The following is a 21,429-nucleotide window of genomic DNA, read 5'->3' on the forward strand; positions in this document are numbered from 1 at the left end:
CTTCTTTTATTGAAATGTTTTCCATGCTCTGACTGTCTTCAGTTAGAACATGATTGTCTCGAAACCTCTGTCCTCCATTTTCAGGGTCACTGTCACCTGTAGAGTTGTCTCTAGTGTCTCTTAAACGCATCGAATTGTAATTATCCCATCTAAAGCATAGCTCAAGCTTTCTCCCTTCCCCAAAGCAAATATTAGCAGTTGCTTTTTTAAAAAAAATTTTTAAATACAACTCATTTGAACCCTATTCATTCTTGCATTGGATTAATTCATGAAAGAAAAATGAAAACAATGAATGTGTTTATGTTGATGAAATATGTCTGTGTCAGTGTTAGTGTGTGTGTGTGTGTGTGTGTGTGTGTGTGTGTGTGTGTATGTATTTGTGTCAAGTTAGCATGGATTTCAGCAGATTCTGTGTGATAAACTGAACTGACATTTGCATTTTCTCTGGAAATAATCCAAGAGATTAAAGAAGTGGAGCAAATTAATTTATTACACATTTTTTGCCTTTAGTGGGGAATTCAGCTGTGTCTGAACAAATTTTTCACATGTTCAGGATAGTCTCTAAACTGTACAATTTTAAACTGTTTTTTTTAGGTTAAAAAAAAAGATGGCTTGACGTCAATGTAAAGATTATTTGAGGGTGTAAAGAAGTTTACTTTTCTGTTGATGCTAGGTCAGGAGAGAGACCTTTGCATGTTTTATTTAACTAGAAGAAAGGCATAGTTATGATGTAAATGTGTCTGGGACATGGGCTCATAATAAATGTACTTTTATGAACAGGAAAATGTTATATTTAAATAGAAATTCATGTGAATGGAGAACAAAACAACAGCGACTCTGCTGGTAACAGTAAATTGAAATTAGATGAGTTACAACAGCTGATTTCAAAAGAAATGATACACTCCAGAAAAAACTACTTCATTTCACTTCTGCACCCATTTTTACTTATGTGTGTGGAAAATGTCATAAAATAATATCCCTTCACACAACAGAAAATGATAACAATTGATTCAAGACAAATAATGTCTATAGAAGAATAATTGTTTGCTGTGAAACAGAAACACATTTTATGGTTACTTTATGTTGCGAAGATTAATTTTAATTTATTGTTTTGTCTCCCTACCCCATTCCAGCAATTAAATGATTTAGCTAAAAATATATATTTTTTTCTTCTCATGAAACTCTCAGTTGCCATACTAGTTTGAGTAAAAACGAGGGAAAAATAATTGTCCATCACTTATGTTTGGGTCAGGAAAATGCCTAATGTAGAAAGCTATGGATCCATTCTATAAACTGTGAGACTCGGACATATACCCCAGGGTGATTAGGCAGTGCACACTGGACTCCAAATGATGTCACACCAACAAGAAACCATCTGTTGTTTTCTTGGCACATTAATGGCCCTCCAGAATCACCCTGAAATGAGAACCACAAAAGAAAAGTGTGGGTAAGTGGCCAGTCAGCATCAGTAAGTACAACATGCTAAGCTCACCAATCCAAAACTAATGTACAGAAATATGATTGATTGACAGTCATGCATCTGTGTTCTCACTGTCATGAGAATACTTTCCCATGAGATGGCGCAAATGGTAACAGCAAGAAATTAATTCTGATGCTACACCTCTGAGCAATTATTTTCTCACTTTCATTATTGTATCTCAGCATAATCCCTAAAATAGTACCATAAAAAGTCATGTCAACCTAAACAAATCACTTAATTAATTAATATGTGAAAGATCAGAAAAAGCCTTCGAAGAAAGGCAAAATATTCTGTTCGACCACGCTACTGCGTCTAAGGTTGTAGTCTATCATGTCCCTACAGCTTTCCTGAGCAAAATGGTGCAAAATGGAGGACTTCCTCCTCTTAGCAGGGCTTTCCTTTCTCTGACTGATTTGGAGGGCCTGCTGCCAACATCTTCTACCTGAGGAATGTCACACAGTCCTTGGCAAAATTACAGGTGTAACTTTCTCTCTCCGGATTAGGATTAGAACCCACTCAACCAGCACCTTAAATTCCAGGAATGCCTCTCCATGCAAATGGGGGCATTCCCCGTATGGTAATCTCTGCCTCAGTGATTTATATTCACTCTGAAACCTCATCCCACTCTCCAGGGTTTATGTATATAGCCCTTGTTCACCCTGAATAAAGAGTATGGACACACGCTGTTTCACTGAATATCTTCTAAGAGAGCTATGACATTAAATTTTTTGGAGAATTCCTTCTCTTCCCAGCACCACTGACCCACCCTTTCCGGATTTCCACTTCCTTCTTTCCTTTCCAGTGTTCACCCTGAATGAGGAAGCCAAATTCAGAACCACACAGTAGTGAACACCATGATTTTTAGATTTGAAAAAATTTAATCTCAACAGAAATAAGCAAATCTCATGTCTTCTGGCAACCAGAACATGTGCTTTCACTTGAGATTTCATTTGTAGGAGGATGTCTTTTGCTCATAATGCACATGAGAGTGGGTCTTAGCACAGTTAATCATATAGATCTTATTTGTGTGCAATGTTTCCTTTCTAATGCAAATAGAAATGATATGGACATGTAGTAGTATTATTTAATTATGAAAATTTCTCTCATATTAACTATGCACTGAATTCTGGCTACTTATTTATTTGTTTATTTATTTATTTTTGAGGGAAGGTCTCAATATGTAGCATTTCTGATCTGGAACTGGCTACACTTGGCTAGCATTGAACTCATAGAGATCCCCCAGGCTCCCAGAAAGTTATTTGTTTTTATATAGCAAAATAGTTTGTAACCTTACACACTTTGACCAAAATGATTGCCTCAATAGAGTATTTAAAATTAAACCAAATGCTAGGAACTATCTTGAGAGATTCCTTGTCTGATAGTTTCATCATCTTTGGTGCTCTATTCAAGGAGAAAAGGTGACTTGTCACAGCCCTTCAGCTCCACAGTTGGGTGCAGAGGATTTCAAGTAGCATCAGAAACTACAGGTTACCTATATTCAAGGTGAAACACCTGTACCAAAACTGTCTGAAGGAATGGCTTGTGATTTCCATTTTTTTTATGCTGAGGCCTTGATCTGTATGTATATTTGAAAAATTTATGGGGAAGTCATGTCCACCATATGTTGCATAGTTTTTCGAAGTCATTAAGACTAAACCAAGGTTTAGTCAGAGGTTTTTAAAAGGAGTCACCTGATTCTCCCTATTTTATAAAAATAATTGACATTTTATTAGGTAAATATAAGGTATTGATGTTAGGATTAAGGACTTTAATTTATCACTAACTTATTTGAATGTGAGGAGTATTGGCTATTTTTTTTTCTAGAAAAATGGTTTCCAAACTTTACATATATATATATATATATATATATATATATATATATATATATTTCACCCATAGGACACAAAAAAACATTCATCATTGGGCCTCAATTTAATACTCTGATTAGTTGTTATATGCTGGATTGTAAAATTTGCAGTTGAAACAAATTCCATGGAAAGAGATCCATTTGATGGACTGTGGGCTATGTTTTTGATGGTGCTGATAAAGAATGCAGTTTCCGAGTGAATAATGAGATACCATTTACTTTTCTTATCGATGAGAAATTATTTTATACTCTTTCTTATTGGTTCTAAACTCAGAAGACTACCTCAAATATGCAAAGGAATTTGGTGTGCCTGATTGAACAGATTTTAAAGGCTAAAAAAAAAAGAATCAATGAACATATTCAAACAGTGATTTATTAAACATTTTAAATAATGTGTTATTATTTGATCAGTTAATAGTAAAGTTGATCCAAGGAAACTGTTATAATCTAGTGATGACTACCCAACTATAACATCATTCTGTTGCATGAAATATTTCTATGCATTAGAATTTTTTTTCTTGCTAATGAATAATATGCTTAGATCCTGTTGAAAGCAGAGCCAAACAAGATTTCACAGGTCTGGAATGAGTTACTCACGTAATGTAACACTAAGATCAATAGTTTTAGCCATCATCTTTTCCACCTCATTTGTGAGGTGTCTGCTATGCAAACCCCATTAACTGTAATTGAAGCTGCAGAGCTGATTTCCCTCTTACAAATAATTCTATAAATCACATGTTAAGTGATAACGTATCTTATCCTTAGCACATTTATTTATTTTATAAGGAAACTATAAAGATCTAGAGGTAAATTTTGAACAAGTATAAAGCCACTTGACTTGTATAGAATTAGAGTGTTCATCAAAGCAGAATAAGTGTAAAAGCAATCTGAAATTTTAACATGACTTAAGACATTGATTTAATTAGGGAGTATGTCTACAAATTTATATTCTTATCTGTTAAAAAGTATTGTCAAATTATGATATATGTATATATATATATTATATAAAACAAGTTGCTACACTTTAATGTAGCATAACCATTTTCTCATGGTATAAATGGCTACTTTCACATCTGTTAATTATTCATTTGTTCTGTAATAAGTTTTAGTTTAATTTAATGCAGTAGATGTGGATACATTAATATTTCATTAATTTTCAAGTACTTAAGATATGCCAGATAATGTATTTAGTAAGTCTCCTAATAAAATATCCTAATGGGTTTGCTTTTAATGTTTGCTGATTGCTTTGCATGTGTTATCCTTCTTGACCTTCTCCATAAGTGACAAGTGGCTCGCCTAAAGTCACTCATTCTCAACGTGAAAGGGGAATTGAGGATCCTTAGTGATTTCATGATTCCCAAATTATGTCTAAACAAAGACAATGCTATCTCAATGTATAAGATGACTACTGGCCTATATTTACCTGACAAGAATCTATTCCTCCTTCTTCATATCCTGCACATATCATACTTTCAGTGATGTTGTATTCTGGCAGCTGTTGCTGGCACTTTTCATTGGATATAAGAGGAACATCAGCTTCTTTCAGCACATCAACAGTAGAACCTGCTTGAAATGGGAAATGCAGACAGCCAGTCAGTAATGATTAACAGGCATCCTCGAATGAAACGCCATCCATCTGATTTATCCCAGCATTTTGCTCTCATTATCAAGTACTATGTGGATGTATAATGGAACTAACTACCAACCTTGCACTTTCAAGTACATAATAAACCCATCTGTGCACTTTGGCAAATGGAGAGCATTTCTTTCTTCCTTTCCTAAGGGGTAGTAAGAATTGTGGATTGGACTAGGGTGGTCTTTTAGGCATTCTCAGTATTTTTTAAAGAGTTACAGTGTTGCTGGTAGAAAGGAAGTCTGCCAGCACAAAGTGTTCATTCATGGAAATCAGCACAGATTTGGATATCCAGAAGAGCTTTTCATCCAGCACCTGAGGAGGTGCTCCCTCCTGTATAAAGGCATTCAGCTCCTTTGTGGTTCTGTGTGTGCGAGAGCAGGTGCACGCTGAACAGGGGACAAAGCCAGCTGAACTGTGCTCTACTCTTGGGGCAATATGCTTGCCATCCCAGGCAGGTGAAGAGAAAGGAAGCATATTTCAGCATTGTGTGTTTGCATTTGTTTTATCACAAATCACTCACTGCAAGGATGAACCTCTCCTTACTAAACTACTGTTCCCAAGAAGCTTGTGAAGCAAGCAGGTGTTAGTACCTTCAGAAAAGGAACATAAGCATTTATTCATGATTAGCAATTCTCTTTGATGTCACAAAAGGGATAGAAACTTAAGTGTAACTTATTATATCTGTCAGGCAGTATTGTAAAACTATATACAATCCCATTTTGTGATGAGTTTCACTTATATGTTAAGAACATTACTATATTAAAAAAAACAAACAAGGTGTGTGTCTGGTTATGTGTGTGATTTAAGTGCAATTAAACATACACACACACACACACACACACACACGCACACACACACACACACACACATGCACACACGCACACACACACACATGCACACACACGCACACTCACACACACACACCCCTCTCAGTATTTGTTTGTAAATGTTATATATGTTATCTCGGGGAAAATGTCTCAAATATGCCCTCTTTTCTTCTTATCTCAACCTGTTCTACAGTGGATGATTTCAAAGTATAGGCACTATGATGTAAACAGAGATGGGAAGGGAATGTACAACTATCTCTTGCCTTCATGGTACCAGCCAAGCAAGCAACACACAGCCCATCACTGGCTCCAAAAATCTGGCAGATTTCAAGTTAAGAAAGCAAACACAGGAGACTGTAACCAAGAGGAAGGTTCAGTACCTCTCTGTCATTTGCCCTGTGAACAATAAGGATGTGTGGCCAGAAGACAAAAATACAATAAAAACAGAAACCTCTCTTTGTACTTGCTCCTGAATATAAATTTTGTTTGAATAAGTAACAGAGCTCTTTTGTAAAGGAAACTATGAACAATGTCTGTATATTTAATATTTCATTCTTTTAAAACATTTTTTGTTTTTATTACTTTTAAGTTATGTGTATGTGTGTGCTGAGGTGCAAAAGAGTACAGGATGCCAGAAGAGGGTGTCTGAAACCTTTAAAATAGAGTTAAAAGCAGTTAGTTGTGAACTAACTACATTGGTGTGAACTCGGGTCCTCTGAAAGAACAGTGTACACTCAACTGTTTGCTGACACATCTCTGCAGCACATATTTATTTCTTTATATTGGTGTCTATGTGGATGATTGAAAAGATACACAGATATAAATATAAAATAATATTATAAAATATATGGCCAAAATTGATTATTTTAAAGTACTGGTTGCCCAAATTAAACAGTTTTCTCATCTCTTCCTAATGAAGAATGTGCTCCCAAATACCGTCAATAATTAATTAATAAAATATACTCCTAGGATCAGAAAATGGGGTTCTATGAAATTGAGTAGGCATAAATCATAAGGCAAAAATTAATAAAATTTATGAAAACATGTAAAAAGGATTGAAACATGGTCTGATTTTGATGTTGTTTGCCTCTTCTGGCTCCACAGGGCCTTTAGAGACATTTTAATTCAATTAAACATATATTTTAGGCACAATAAATAAGCCACGATTGCTCAGCTCCAAAAAAATAAATAAATAAAATAAATAAATAAAAATTGCATGGAATAAAGAGTCTTAAATCTTGTTAGCAGATAATTTGTTTTTAATTTGTCTATATTGTGGCTAAAAATTGTTTTTTTGAAGTTTGGAAAATAAAACATCCATCTCACAATCATTTTACTATTTAAGTTTCAAAGGTAATAAGCCACTACATTTTTCAAGCAGAGGAAATAAAATAATACATATAGTCTTTGCCTTGAATATACTTTGTGGACCGCAGCCATGAGATACTGTCAGCTAGGTAATGTGACTGCCATAGAGAATTATATTGAGCTAGCAAGCTGGTGAGGACTGGCCCCTAAACTTGATGCTTTTTTTAACAAGCAAGTTGGCTCTTTTATTTTTTTAAAGATTATTTTGTGTTTATTCTTTATTCATACATGCATGCAGTTTCTTGGTCAGCTTGACCCAACTCTTTTGTCTCGTTGCATTTTAAAAGTGAAGTAAGGAACAGAATGGAAACAATGCATTTATGCATGGCAATATATGACATTGTGTTAAGGTTTCATGTCAACATGTCTCATAAGACCAAAGGCTGGAAAGCAACTGAGCCATTATATACATTTTCTCCAAAGGATATTTTCAAAGTGAGTGCTTTGATTCTGAGACTAGGCTTCTCACATATATTTGTTGATTCTATTATAAATACATCTGAAGCAATTAGCTATCATGACTATAATGTTTTGTAACTATAGACTCAGATGATTGCTCTGGACAAAAATGTCTTTCCTTCTTGCTTCGCCTTATTGAACATTTAAAACTCTGTTCAAGATGTAGTCCTGAAAGGAATCTGAAAATATTTGGTGTTATTAAACACACATAAACATGAATATAGTCCTGACAATTGTTTTTGCAGATTCTGCAAATATAATAGACTAAGAGATATGTTAAAAATATTATAATATACACAGTAAAATTCAGTAGCCCATATTTTTCTAGTAAACATTTTCCCACTTTCAAATGTGATAACTTACCATTTATTTTATCATATCCCCAGCCAGCAATCGAACAAGTTCTTCCTGGAATAAATATTTGATTCTCTTCTGGTAAACAAATAGGCTGTATATAATCTGAAAACTCAAGCAAAACAAAATAAACAAAAGAAGAACAGTAACGACAAACAAACATACTCAAAGAGACATAATGCCACTAACAAATTAAAAAACAAACAAACAAATATTTCCAAACATTCAAACCAAAATAGTTGTATTTGATTTCATTATGCTGGAACTCCTTCAGATAATAAAAGACAAAGGCATTCAGGATCAGTGCTTTCTTATGTTTGATTTTATCGTATTGGTGGTCTCTTTGGATTCCTCTAGTTTATTCTCTAATTACTCCTTTTTTTTTCCTGTCCCAAATGCCTTACTTCAGGATTCATCGTTTGTATTTGATTTTTAAATATTTGTGCTACTCATTTGAGAACAGTTCCAAGTTTGTAAAATGTTTGAAATGCTCTTTTAAATTTTTATTTATTTTCTTTATATGTGTGTGTTTATATATATGCATGCATAGATATGTATATATTTATAGGTGTATGTGTCTGTGCATGTAAAATTTTACTCATTTACATGTGGAGGGCAGGGACAACCCTATAGAGCTGGTTCTATCCTGTCATCTTGAGGGATTCAGGAATGAACTCAGATCATCAAGCCTACAGGAAAGTGCCCCTGCCTGCTTGTCTCCACATGTGCCTTTTAATGTTCTCTCAAAGTTAGTTAAGAAAAACATATTGTATGGTGTTTTAAAATATTTTTGACACATATAACCATATTAAACCTGCCTCCCCAACAGTTGTTCTACTTGAATCTTACTGGAGAATCACGTTTGTTCTTTCAGCATCCACTTACAAGTAATTAGATTTTTCAGTGAGCATCTGATGCTCACCGATACGAGAAAAATACAGAAAAGAAGATGACCCCCAAAGTGTGGTGCTACTAAGGACTGTAATGGTCTGCTTTGCCATAATCCACATGTACACCAACTTCATAAATTTGGTTCTCGCATATGAAACATGAGTGTAATCACGATAATTGTTTTATAAGGTTCTGCAAAAATGAAAATAATTTGACAGAGGGTGCTAAAGCTTCCACGTCTGCTTGTGGTTAACATAGCCCATTGACCTGTTCTCTTTTCTCCTGTGTCTTGTTTAGTGCATTGTGGTAGATGGACCCATGTTCCTATAGCAGGGCAAACAGATGCAGCAGGCACAGTTCCAGATGTTTCTCCATTAGAGAACTGTAAGAGTTCCCTAAAGCTGGATTTAAACACTATGATGAGAGAGATTTCATACATTTCCCTTTATACATCCAGTGCATTTAGGTTATAAAAATGCCTGCAGAGAATTGCCAGTTTTTATGACTTCGCCCTGTACTGCTCTGGATGACATTTCAAGTCTCATTTTGGCTTGCTGTCAACAGATGAGCTGACAAGACGGAGTCCTCTTACCTGTGTAATTTACTTTAAACTCAAGGTGCATCATAGCGATGTCGTTGACCTTTCTGCGTCTGTCATAATGAGGGTTTATGACAATTTGATCAACCACCCGTCTTACTACTTGAGGAGAAGTCAGATTTGATTGCATATGCAGGCCCAGGACTGCTGTCCATCTGGTTGGATCTAGATTTCTTCTGAAGATTGTAATAAGAAAATAGTTTCAAGACACTTTCCTTCCATAACAGAACTTTCCAGAAGATACCTAACACAAAAAAGTTAGAACTCTACAGGATTTCCATTCTGTAGCATCCCTGATTCCTCTACGGAATGCTTTTGTCAAAGTAAGCTTTATTTATTTATTTATTTATTTTACTGATTTCCTTTTGCTTAACTCCTCTTACTTTATCCCCATCCATCTCTCTTTCATATCAAGCACTAAGAATTGGAATATTTCAAGATTCTGCATTAGTCCGTTTTTAAACTAGACTTTGACTCCAGCTATGAGCGTATCCAGTAATGCTATGAGTTCAAATATCAATAGCATGTTATTATCATTCAAGTATTGCTTCTCTAGAGTTTAGATCCACATGTCAATTGACCAGTATCAATAGAGACCCACACCCAGACACAATTCAGAAAGAAACTCTAAATTGGAGGTCTCCCTCAAGGTCAAGTCCCTCCTCCAGGAGTTCAGTGACTCCCCAATGGAAGAAGGAAAAGAAAGACTGTAGAAGTCAGAGGGATGGCAGACACCAGGAGATACTAATCACCTAAGCAGGGTTCATATGGGCCTGCAGATACTAAGTTGGCAAGTATGGGGCCTGCATGAGTCTGCACTAGGGCCTTTGAGTATATGTAAGGGCTGTTAGCTTGGTGTTCTTGTGAGACTCCTACCAGTGGGAGGAGATGCATCTCTGATTCTTTTGCCTGCTCTTGGAGCTCATCCTCCCTTTAGTTGTCTTGTCCAGACCGGATATGAGGGCTTTTCCTATTCTATCTTGTCTTGTCCTATTTGACTGTCCTCTTTTGGAGGCCTGTTCTTTTCTGAAGAAAAAACCAGAGGGGAAGTGGATCTGGAGGAGAGGGTAGGTGGGGGAGCGGGAGAAGTGGAGGGAGGGAAGATGTGGTTGTGTTGCATTGTATGAGAGAAGAGTCTATTTTCAATAAAAAGATAGCTCAGAAATAGTGTATAGGTATGGCATTTTATTTCTTTTTACTCCCTATTTATTCTCATTTATCTCCTTTCAAAGACCGTACTTCAATATCCAGTGTTATTCCTGTTTGTTTAAGAGGCAGGCCAAATATACCAAGGATTCTTGAGGTTCCTGAAGTAGGCCTACAATACACCAGAGTGTCTTTGTCCCTAGGCAGATATATAATCATATTATCTGTCTATTACTTCTTTAGCTGTTCCTTCAAATAAATCAGTGAATATCTCTCCTGCTGATCTAGTGCTCCCATCATTCTGTCTGTGCTGGTGAGATGCGTCTTCAGTGCACACATCATTCTCTGAAACATTTATTAAGATGTTTTCATCCTTTAATATTTACAGTGAGTAATACTGAAACAGGAGTTTTCTTGGTCCTTATAGCAGTGTCAAGGCCAAATATTTGCAAAATTAGGGCAGGATGAGTTCTCAGCAAATATCCCTTTTCTGTATGAAAATGTAAAAAGTAGAGAGCAAAGAAATACTTGCAAAGACTGAGTGACCCCTAGCCCTAGAGTTACATCTAAAGCTCACATGTTTCCCCAGACTAAGGAAGAATAAGATTTAATCCATGAATTCAAGGGGGTAGATGTTCCCAGCATAGAGACAACTTGTTGATCTGAGACAGAAATGTGTGGGAAATACAGCTTCAGAGAAGTCTAATAACTGCAAAATGTCTGTTATAAAAACAAGCAATGAAAGGATGTGTTAGGAAAGTGTTAAGTAGATAGTTTTGAACAGATGAAAGGGAAAGAGGGGCTGACCAGTCCACGTGCTGGGTAAAAGTGCCCGTTAAGGTCATACAAATGTAACAATTTTGTGCAGTGTTAATTCAATGAGTATCTTGATCAAGCAGGGTCGGGGGATGGGATAGGGGTTTGTAGAGGGGAGAACAAAAAGAAGTTCAAGTGCACCCAAGAGGGCTCCTTCCGCTTTCTTATTCTGTTCTGAGAACCGCCCCCAGATCCAAGATGAGCATGCTGGCTTATCCATTGGTGATGTTGCAAAGAAACTAGGAGAGATGTGGAACAACACTGCAGCGGGGAACCAGCAGCCCTATGAGAAGAAGGCTGCCAAGATGAAGGAGAAGTACGAGAGGATATTGCTGCCTACAGAGCTAAAGGAAAACCCGATGCAGCGAAAAAGGTGGTGGTCAAGGCTGAAAAGAGCACGAAAAAGAAGGAAGAGGAAGATGAGGATGCTGATGAAGAGATTGAGGAAGATGAAGAAGAAGATGAAGATGCAGAATAAGATGATGAACATATTGGTTCTGGAGCAGGCTTTTTTTTTTTTCTCTATAAAGCATTTAACCCCCCTGTACACAACTCTTTTTCTTTTAAAGAAAAAATTTCGAAACGTAAGGCTGTGTAAGATTTGTTTTAAAACTGTACAGTGTCTTTTCTTGTATAGTTGATACATTGCCGAATGTATCCTTAGATAGCCCTGTCCTGGTGGTATTTTCAACAGCCACTAACTTTGCCCGGTACAGTATTGGGAGGGGGGTGTTGTAAATTGGCATGGAAATTTAAAGCAGGTTTTTGTTGGCGCATAGCACAAATTAATTATATATGGGAACAAAAGTTTGGTTTTTATTTTTTTGCTTTTGGTTTTATTTTTCTTTCTCATCTTCAGTTGTCTCTGATGCAGCTTATATGAAGATAATTATTGTTCTTTTAATTGAATACTACTCTGTAATTGCAAATAAAATTGCGGCTGTTTTGTTGACATTCTGAATGCTTCTAAGTAAATACATTTTTTATTAGAAAAAAGAAGAAATTATTTTTTTACTGACAAAATTAGCGAATAAAATAAAAATTGGTAGTATCATTTTATTCTGTTAAAATTTTTTAGAATAAATCACTAAAATAATTTGTAAAACTTTCTTGCTTTGCCAGTGATATCAAGAAGTATACAAGAAAATTAGTAAGAGAAATAATTTCTATTAAATGACCGATGATAGTAAAATGCAAATATTTCAGGACAGTTCTGATTTTTTATAATTCTCGTGTATCCCATCTTTACTCATGTGTGCTCAAACTGAGAGTAGATGAACACATTTTGTGTTCTGGTTGAACATGTGCTCATAAATGGAACTGCCTTCCTACCCATTCAGGTATTTGTGGTTTAAATAGATACTATGTTGCTATCACTGACCTACAAAAAGCACATCAATGGAACAGATAATTGAACGATGTCATTAGTAATGCTCTAGGCCTATGTGACATGTGAAAATCATTTGTTTTAGGAGGATATTAAACAATAACTCACGGAACCTGAGGCTAATTAAGCAATATGCTAATACCTACCAATGTGCAACAGAAAAGACCAAATCTTTAGCTAAACTTTTGTTTATAATACGGATAGATTATGCTATAGATATAATGTGACAGAGATCATACCCCTTGTAACTTGCTCAAAAGAATGAGTCTAGGAGAAGAGTGAGAATACTTAGCACAAATGAGAAACAAATGCCTGGTGGAGTAGTTTATTAAGGTGTGTTGAGAAATATCATTGTCAGAGAACAGCAGGATCGAGGGAAGTGTCACTTTTACTAAATGTGATGTCATTATTTAGTTACTTCGATTTTCCACCAATGTATGACATCAGAGAGCTACAGAGACTGATGGCGCTTGGATGTCATCTGCCATTTGTCCAAGAGTTCTGTGAGTGTTTTTGTTAGAAATTTTGGTGGAATCAATCATGTTCACCATTTCTGCGTATCTCCCTCCCTTCCCCAAAAGTGTCTGACAATTTGTTTGCATACACCCAGAAACTCTCATTGTCCTTATTGGAAGGAGAGCTTAGTTTTTCTTTCCTGATTATATAAATCTGGCTCCTCCAAGTCTGGATCAACCGTTCTTTCTCAGAGTCTCCTGCTGTTGTAGGGAGATTTACCCTAATTGTCCTAGATATAATTATGGGAGACAATGACTTGGCTCTTAGATGCAAGTTGTCAATTCTATACCAGGTTCCTGTACATCTTAGGAGGAATCTTTCTTTTATGATGTCATTGAGAATTGTCAGTAGGTAACTAAAGACTTGACATTCCTTGTGTTGAAGTAGATGAACTGTTTCTTGGACCCCTCACATTTATCTTCTCCTTTCCTCCTCATCTTTCCCACTTACTCCCCTTTCCTCCATGAAACTGCATTCAGAATGATTACTATTAAAGAGGGGAAATAAATCCTAGAACTAGGCTTGAGTTTTGTTCTTCCTTGTTGCAAAGCAAAGCTGTATGTGGAAATTAGTTCTAAATTTTGGCTATATGTGGTATTAACAGAGATGAAAACCTGTGCATTAAGTTGTTACAAGGTACTTAACACAAAAACTTTTAAAGCACAGTGTGTCTATAACTTGAGGGTTGTTTGTGAACGTGATTATCACAGTGATGATTTGCTAAAAGCAAATATTGACCTAACTGGATAATAACAAAAATTATGCAAAAAACATGAATTCTACACTTTGAAATGTTTACCTTCTGAATAGATAAAAATGTCAATTTTTTCTGTATTGGGAGATATAATAGCTGAAATAATGAATGATTAATATATTTTAATAAGAATTTATACATAATTTTATGGAAAATTATTGGAGAGTTTATGTCATAAACTGAAATAATATTTCCTGGTAGGGCTTGGGGCAATACAAAATGAGATGCTCTTTTGTGTCAGATGAGATGAACTTGTTTGCTAAAGGACCCCTTGCTGAGATAGGAAATCATTTTCTGTAGGTTTTAAGAGAAAATAGTCCAGGACCCATGGTGGTGACTATAAATTGCTCAATCAAGTAGGAAAGGATGTTAGAGTTAAAAGGAAATGTTAGAGCCAAGTAGTGAGGGCAGAGACATTAGGGATAAGAAGCAAAGAACTTGCAGTTTCATATGAGGTAGCCAAGAGGTCCTGAGAACAGGCAGGATCTGAAAATTAAGGTCAGTGTCACCATGCCAGCTAGCTAAATTTCCTGAGAACACCATCCCAATTTCCGAGGAAACATATCTGAGTGCCTTTAAAAAAAAATTCTTGTTTATAATGCAGGCCACTGAAACGCAATCTCTAAGGAAGCCTTCGCCTTTTTTCAGGAAAGAGATCACAGACTATCTTGTAGACAAGGTGGTAACCAGCTTCGACTAATAAAAATTATATATACCTTTGGTAGCTGGGAGTACAAAGAGAAGTTAGAATAATTAGCTGCACTTTTCACTCCTGAGAGGTAACCAGCCAGGTAACTAACACTTAGCAGACAGTCATAACTAACAAAAGAGGAGACCCCTGGACAGACGGGGTCTTAAAACATGCATTATGGGGGGAGTAGTCCATGCCAGTACTTGATCACTCCCCTGGTTGGGTAGGGGAACTCAGAGCATATGGGCTGAGAGTTGACTTAGTCTCTGATAAGCCATCGAACCAATAACATTGCATAACAATTACCTCAATCTTTGTTGTGTTTGTGCTATGGCCCAATAAAAACTCATAGATCATGTCAAGGGCTTTTTCTTTTCGTAGGACTCATCCCCTTTTCCCCAACTCTTGAAAGTTTTTCTTATGTTTCCTTAAATTTGTCAGATTTACTTAATAGCCTTTAAAACATGCACTGTGCTGTGGCTGCTTGCGTAGATATACATACGATATCTTTATTAGCAGGAGAAAGAGAACACGAGCCACTGTCCCAAGTCAATGGTTCTTCAGTCATGACTGACTGACATTTAGTTGGAAGTCATGTTCAAACTTACCTATACACACAGTGTGCAGCTGACACCAGCCAGTCACTGCTGACAAGAGATGCACCGCAGAGCAGACGGTCTGTAGACCTGTCTCTGTGATACAAAGCCACAACCCAGGGCCAGGCCCCTGCCTGGGCGTCACTTCCACCAACGATCTTTGGGCTGACTTTCTGAGTCACCTTTTTTTCTCCACATGCTATTAAAAGAATTGAAGAAAGGATATACCTTATTTTTTAGATAATTTATTTGGTCATGAAAATCGAAGTGATAACAAAATAGTTTCAAGTGACATATGTTGGAATTTTGAATTGAAGGAGTAAAAGGTGACAAATACTTACATTTATGGTTGCATTGCAATAGAATCAAGGAATCTTGGGAGCATTGTAGACTATAAGAGAAAAGAAGCTTTTATTAGTTAAGTAGACATTTAAATCTATATACCAGATATGAAATTCAGAAGAGTTGAAATCCACAGAAGAAAATGCCCCACGGTGTTCAAAATAGGGCTGTGCTTGTATTCTTCCATGGAATTTCAAATTATTTTAGGAAAATTATCCAGTATCAATATGGTTGTAATAGAATAAATACAATGTCTTGTGGTTTCCTGAAGACTGTGAGAAATGTTTGCTTTTGATTACTTTTATCACGAATTATTTTGATTTCAGCAAACATGGATTTCACTACTTTCTCATTCCTAGGGAATATGTTTCAATTACTCTAGTCTATATCTAAAACCACTTACAGTGCTAAACCCTGTGTTCAACATGGTCTCTTTCAATCAAGTACTTGTGACACATCACGGTTGTAAATCCTGAATTTTGGGCTTAGGTGATGGATAGTAACGCAAATTGATTATTTTTCTTCTCTACTTTTTTTTTCTTTTTGGTGAATAGATAACACATGCTAATGCCAGGCTGTAATTTTTAAGCAATATTAGCATATGACTTTTCTTTCTCTCCTTACTAAGTAGAAAACTTTTACTTAAAGAAACAGTCTTTCTGTAGTCTGGTACTACTCTTGGGCAAAGCATGGCTTACGTGGAGAAAAGAACTGAACGCTGCAAGTAATCTTGGGAATTAAATTAATTTCTGAAGGATCAGCGGAAAGGTAACGCATGCTTTGTTCTTGCCACAACAAGAGATGGTTCACTCCGGACTCAGTGAGATTGCCTAGTGCTCCCGAGATTGGTAATAACTGAAGCTAATGAACTGCTAATGTATGGATTTACCCTTTAATACTTTTAGACTATGATTGGCCATTTGGTGACAGACGTAGTAGAAACAAACTGTAAGAAAAAGATGAACTGATGAAGACCCGCTTCCAGTCTCATCTACTTCAGGGCTGTTCAGTGACAAGCCCTTCTATGAGGCTGTGAAATTCATTCTGGAAAGCAAATGGGCTTACGCTGGTAAAAGAGGCAGACATGTGCGTAGCGACTATAAAATAACGACTACGCGTAAACTACTGAAATCACATCGCCTATAGTTTTGAAATTTGGTTTTTCCAAAGCCAGGAAAACTTACATTAAAAAATAAAATTGTTTACGAGGTTTTATACAATTTGACCAGCAGAGGGCAATGTTACACCAGGAATCATAACACTGCCACTATTCTGCCTCTGCGGATATCCCACACATTAAATATTTGTATATGTGTGCCCACACATAGAATTAAATGCTCTACACTTATGTACTTACTTAAATGACGTGTGCATGTTGCTTGAGTACTCTTACTTTGGAAAAAGGATAAAAGAAAAAAAAAAAACACAAAACAAAGCTATGTGCTCACTAAAAGCAACTCCATAGTTTTAGAACACGAATGGTAAAGCTTATTTAAAAAGAACGTACGACATTCTATTATCAACATTCTCTTTTAATATATAAGACAACTTCAATAGAAATATAAGAAAATGTACTTTGTGAATGATCAGTATTTCTATATACCTCTCTATAAAATGCCTCGAAAATCTCAATTAATTTCCCTTTTGATGCTCACGTGTGTTTGAAAGAAAAGTAGGCTACAGGATGCATTGTAGGATACTTTCAAGTCTCACAAATGCGCTTTTCAAATCTACAGTGCTCATTAATAAAAATCCATATTCAGAATGGCTCCTGGGACAGTGTTACTGGCCTTAGAAAGGGCAAACAGTGCTTAAATATTTTTAATCAAGCACATAAGCAGTTAATAGCTCATTGCCATCTCACAAGAAATTTCACATTTTCTCCGATAACTTCTTCCTTATTTTTGTTACAGCTTTTAGAAGAAGGATACCCTCCAAAGCACTATTTTTCCATCTTACACTAAATGCCACAATTATATAACATTAATTAACTAAGGGACTGAATAAATCAATATGTCTCAATTTTGCCTGCTCAGTATAATAGGGCCAATTAAAGAAAGGATTGAAGACATTTAGCTAACTGGCTTTTTTGGTGTAAATGAGCATAAAGGGTACATCTATATAAAGTCTTTCTTTTTTCAACTACCATGAATATAAGTATAATCGTGGCACTAATATTAGTTGAAACTGTCACCTGACTCCTACAACTTTGTAGCAGATGCTCAGCTGGGTCTTCATGTGGGTCCCCTGACAATTGTAGCAGGCACTGTCTCTGAATCTATTGCCTGAACCTGGATCCCCTTCCTCTAGCTGAACTGCCTTGTTGGGCCTCAGTGGAAGGGGTGCACTTAGTCCTGCAACAGTTTGATCTGCTTGGGCAGGTTGGTACCCGGATGTGTGTGAGGCCTTCCTATCTCAGGAGGGATAGTTGGGGAGGGGCTGGGGAGGATGAGCCTGGGAGGAGAGGAGGGAGGGTGCTGCAATCAGGGATGTAAAGTGAATAAATAAATTAAGAAAAAAGAAAAAAAAGGAAATAATACGGTTTTTCTCTGAAAGAGGCATTCAATTAATTTGAATGGCTTTAAACTTTGTTTTCTCTTTCTTACTAATATTTACATCTAGGAAACCTGAATAGGTAGAATTCTCAGCATACCGGAGAACCATGGGCTCTCAGAACGCCTTATTAGAAAGGAAGTTGTGAAACCTGTGTGAAAACTTTCAGGTGGATTGGCTCAAACCCACTGGGATCGCTATCTGTCAACACTGACAGACAGTGCTAAACCCCAAGATTCTCTCGCAGATACTAAATGTAGAGCTTACAAATTTGTTTTATTGCTTGAGCTTTGGGGAGTGCTGACTTTCCTGAGCAGTGGAATAAGCTGATGCTGTTTTAACGTCAAGTCTGTTAAGTAAAGTGTACTGGTAACAGGATGCTAACTGTTAAGAGTGCAATTCTGATGTCTCTTTGCAGTCATTTCTCATCCCGAGTTTATCTGTAGTGGGAATATGAGATTCAGAGGCCAATTTCCTCAGTCTCAAACAAAAATCACTACTAATGTCTAAATAGGAGAAATTACATAATATACTATGACAGAATTTTTGAATAGAGGAAGGATGCTGATTTTTAATACTTCACAAAAAAGGGTATAAGAGAAGATCTAGCTTAAAATAGCAAAAAAAAGATACAATATAGGACTAATTATATTATTTTTAAATTATATTCATATTTGTTTGCTAAGAAAGATAACCCCTTGATTCTCACGTAACCCCTTGTCTTTTGATGGTTGTCTGAGGCGTATTTATCCTATTTATTCTAAAACTTACAATTTATTTTCATGATATTTAGAGCTTTAGAGTATGAGACTAAGAACAGTATTATGGTATATCATCTTCCTCTCTGTATGTCATAACAGCAATGGCTTAAAACAGTAAATTAGACTGTCTTATACAAATGAAGATCAAACAATCCTATCAGGAAAAAACAAACCCATATGTTTGTTGACATTACACAAATAAAAGCCAGGCAGTGGTGGCACATACCTTTAATCCCAGCACTTGGGAGGCAGAGGCAGGCGGATTTCTGAGTTTGAGACCAGCCTGGTCTACAGAGTGAGTTCCAGGACAGCCAGGGCTACACAGAGAAACCCTGTCTCAAAACAAACAAAAAGCAAGCAAGCAAGCAAGCAAGCAAGCAACCAACAAGCAAAAGAAATTGAAAAAAAATTTCAAATGTATGTGGTCAATGTGTGGTGGCACTGACACATTAATGGCTCTCTCTCTCTCTCTCTCTCTCTCTCTCTCTCTCTCTCTATATATATATATATATATATATATATATATATATATATATATATATATATATATATATATATTCCTATGTACCAAATAAAAATAAAACATCCTGGCACCCACCTAGGAGTTAGTATCAAGCTTCCATTAGGGGCTTGGTTTACTCTCACAAATGGTCCACCTCCGGTAGATGATATTGGCATTGATGAGTTTGCACTCCTAAGGTAGAATAAACGACATATGAACAGGAGATAAAATTACCAACATTAATGCTACATTTTCATTATTGGATGAGACATAATTGGAAGTAAATTATGTTAATACTTGGGAAAAGTGGAGGGCAGAGAAACTGGGCAGGATCTATTGTATAAGGGAAGAATCCATTTTCAATAGATATAATATCAAACAATATTATAGACCGTTAGCAAAATTATTACTTAGGACATTAAATATTGTCAGTTTTTGGGAAAGCCTTTAGTACACGTTTGAATATCGTACATTATATTACAAGGTCGCTACACATTTCTCTCGAGGATCTGATTTCTGTTCTGTTCTGTTTTCCCCTTTTCAATGCTGTTGAGAGGATGTGAATAGTTTAATGGATCAGCTCATATAAAATTTGAATTAAGTTTGAATGAGAAAAATAAATACACCGATTATAATTTAAGCCTTTCTTTAAGGAGGTATAACTCATCTTTCAAGAAAATCAAATCGCCTAAGAACTACACAGAGTAGTTCTAGCTTTAGTAGTTCGGAGTTTAGCTTTCTAGTTTTTTTTTTGCTTTTGTTATCTCATTAAATTTAAAGTCAAAGCAGTCCCAAATCCAAGGACGAAGACAAGCGGTTGCTCCGAGGGCCTCCATAACCTCCATCTGCAGTTGCCAACTGGTGAGCCACCGCAGGGTGACAAAAGACACCTCCATGTAACACAGCATCCAATCCTCTAGGCTACAACCTGTGGCATCTGCACCATCTGCTGTGAGGCTTAGTGAAGGTTTCTCTTAATTAATTTTACTTTTATTTTAAAATTTAACTAAATTTAGTTAAATTAAAATCTGACCCTTTTTAAAATAATTCTTTTACTCAATCAATATCTTAGTATTAATATAAAACTATGCCTTTAAATGTGAAAGTCAGTGGGCTGAACCTGCAAAGGGGAAAAGTGATGGTTAAAAGTGATACAATATGCATGTGGGAAATCGTCAGCAGTTAAATCACCATCACCATCACCATCATCATCACCATCACCATCACCATCATCACCATCACCATCACCACCCTCACCCTCACCCTCACCCTCACACTCACCCTCACCCTCACCCTCACCATCATCATTACCATCACCACGTTTGCCTCTGGATTCTAGGTATATTAATTTTACTGTTCTCTATGGTTGTTAGGAGACAATGTAACCTCTAGCTACTGAAATAACAAGTTGAGTGTGCTTGTTGCCTCTCCAGAATATTTAATGTCTCTCCTGGATGATAGCAAACAATAACAATGTGTTTAGGTGCACGGGAAATGGACCAGGAGCACCCAAAATTCTTATGAGCAGTGAAAAGAAAAAACAAATGTTCAAGAGGTAGTTCCTCTCCTTTCCAAAGCCTTCGTCAGACTTAGCCTTTATTTGCTGCCTTCCAGCCACTGAACATTATGTTGGGAAAATAGATGCTCTGTCTAATGTCCCAATATTTGGTATATTTCACTTCCACTTGATAAGCAAACAAATGCAATGAAAGAACACAAAGCCATTAATCTTCCTTTAACAAAATATCAAATAGATTTTCCGAATCAAAGAGAAGTCTTGCTGTTGTTATTTTTGGATTTGATACTATCTTCTCCAACCACATGAGCAGAAGAGTTATTTCATTTAAATAGCTCTATGCAATGTATTTGCTGAAGCTTAGGGGAA

General features: G+C 36.3%; 1 protein-coding gene across 2 annotated transcripts in view; it reads right to left on the reverse strand.

The window, feature by feature from the left end:
* Nucleotides 1–468: 468 nt before the first annotated feature.
* The window catches only part of Tmprss15 (transmembrane protease, serine 15), a 138,090-nt gene continuing 117,129 nt past the window's right edge, over nt 469–21,429 (reverse strand). For both annotated transcript variants that reach the window (NM_178855.4, NM_008941.3), the window contains 7 exons: nt 19,641–19,736; nt 15,728–15,777; nt 15,399–15,585; nt 9,475–9,656; nt 8,001–8,096; nt 4,771–4,913; nt 469–1,416 (listed from right to left, as the gene is read on the reverse strand). In NM_178855.4, coding sequence (NP_849186.2) covers nt 1,261–1,416; nt 4,771–4,913; nt 8,001–8,096; nt 9,475–9,656; nt 15,399–15,585; nt 15,728–15,777; nt 19,641–19,736 — 910 coding nt within the window. In that variant the 3' untranslated portion in view covers nt 469–1,260. The remainder of the gene's footprint in view (nt 1,417–4,770; nt 4,914–8,000; nt 8,097–9,474; nt 9,657–15,398; nt 15,586–15,727; nt 15,778–19,640; nt 19,737–21,429) is intronic.

This window comes from Mus musculus, chromosome 16 (assembly GCF_000001635.26).
Source record: "Mus musculus strain C57BL/6J chromosome 16, GRCm38.p6 C57BL/6J".
In the NCBI taxonomy this organism is placed as follows: Eukaryota; Metazoa; Chordata; class Mammalia; order Rodentia; family Muridae; genus Mus; species Mus musculus.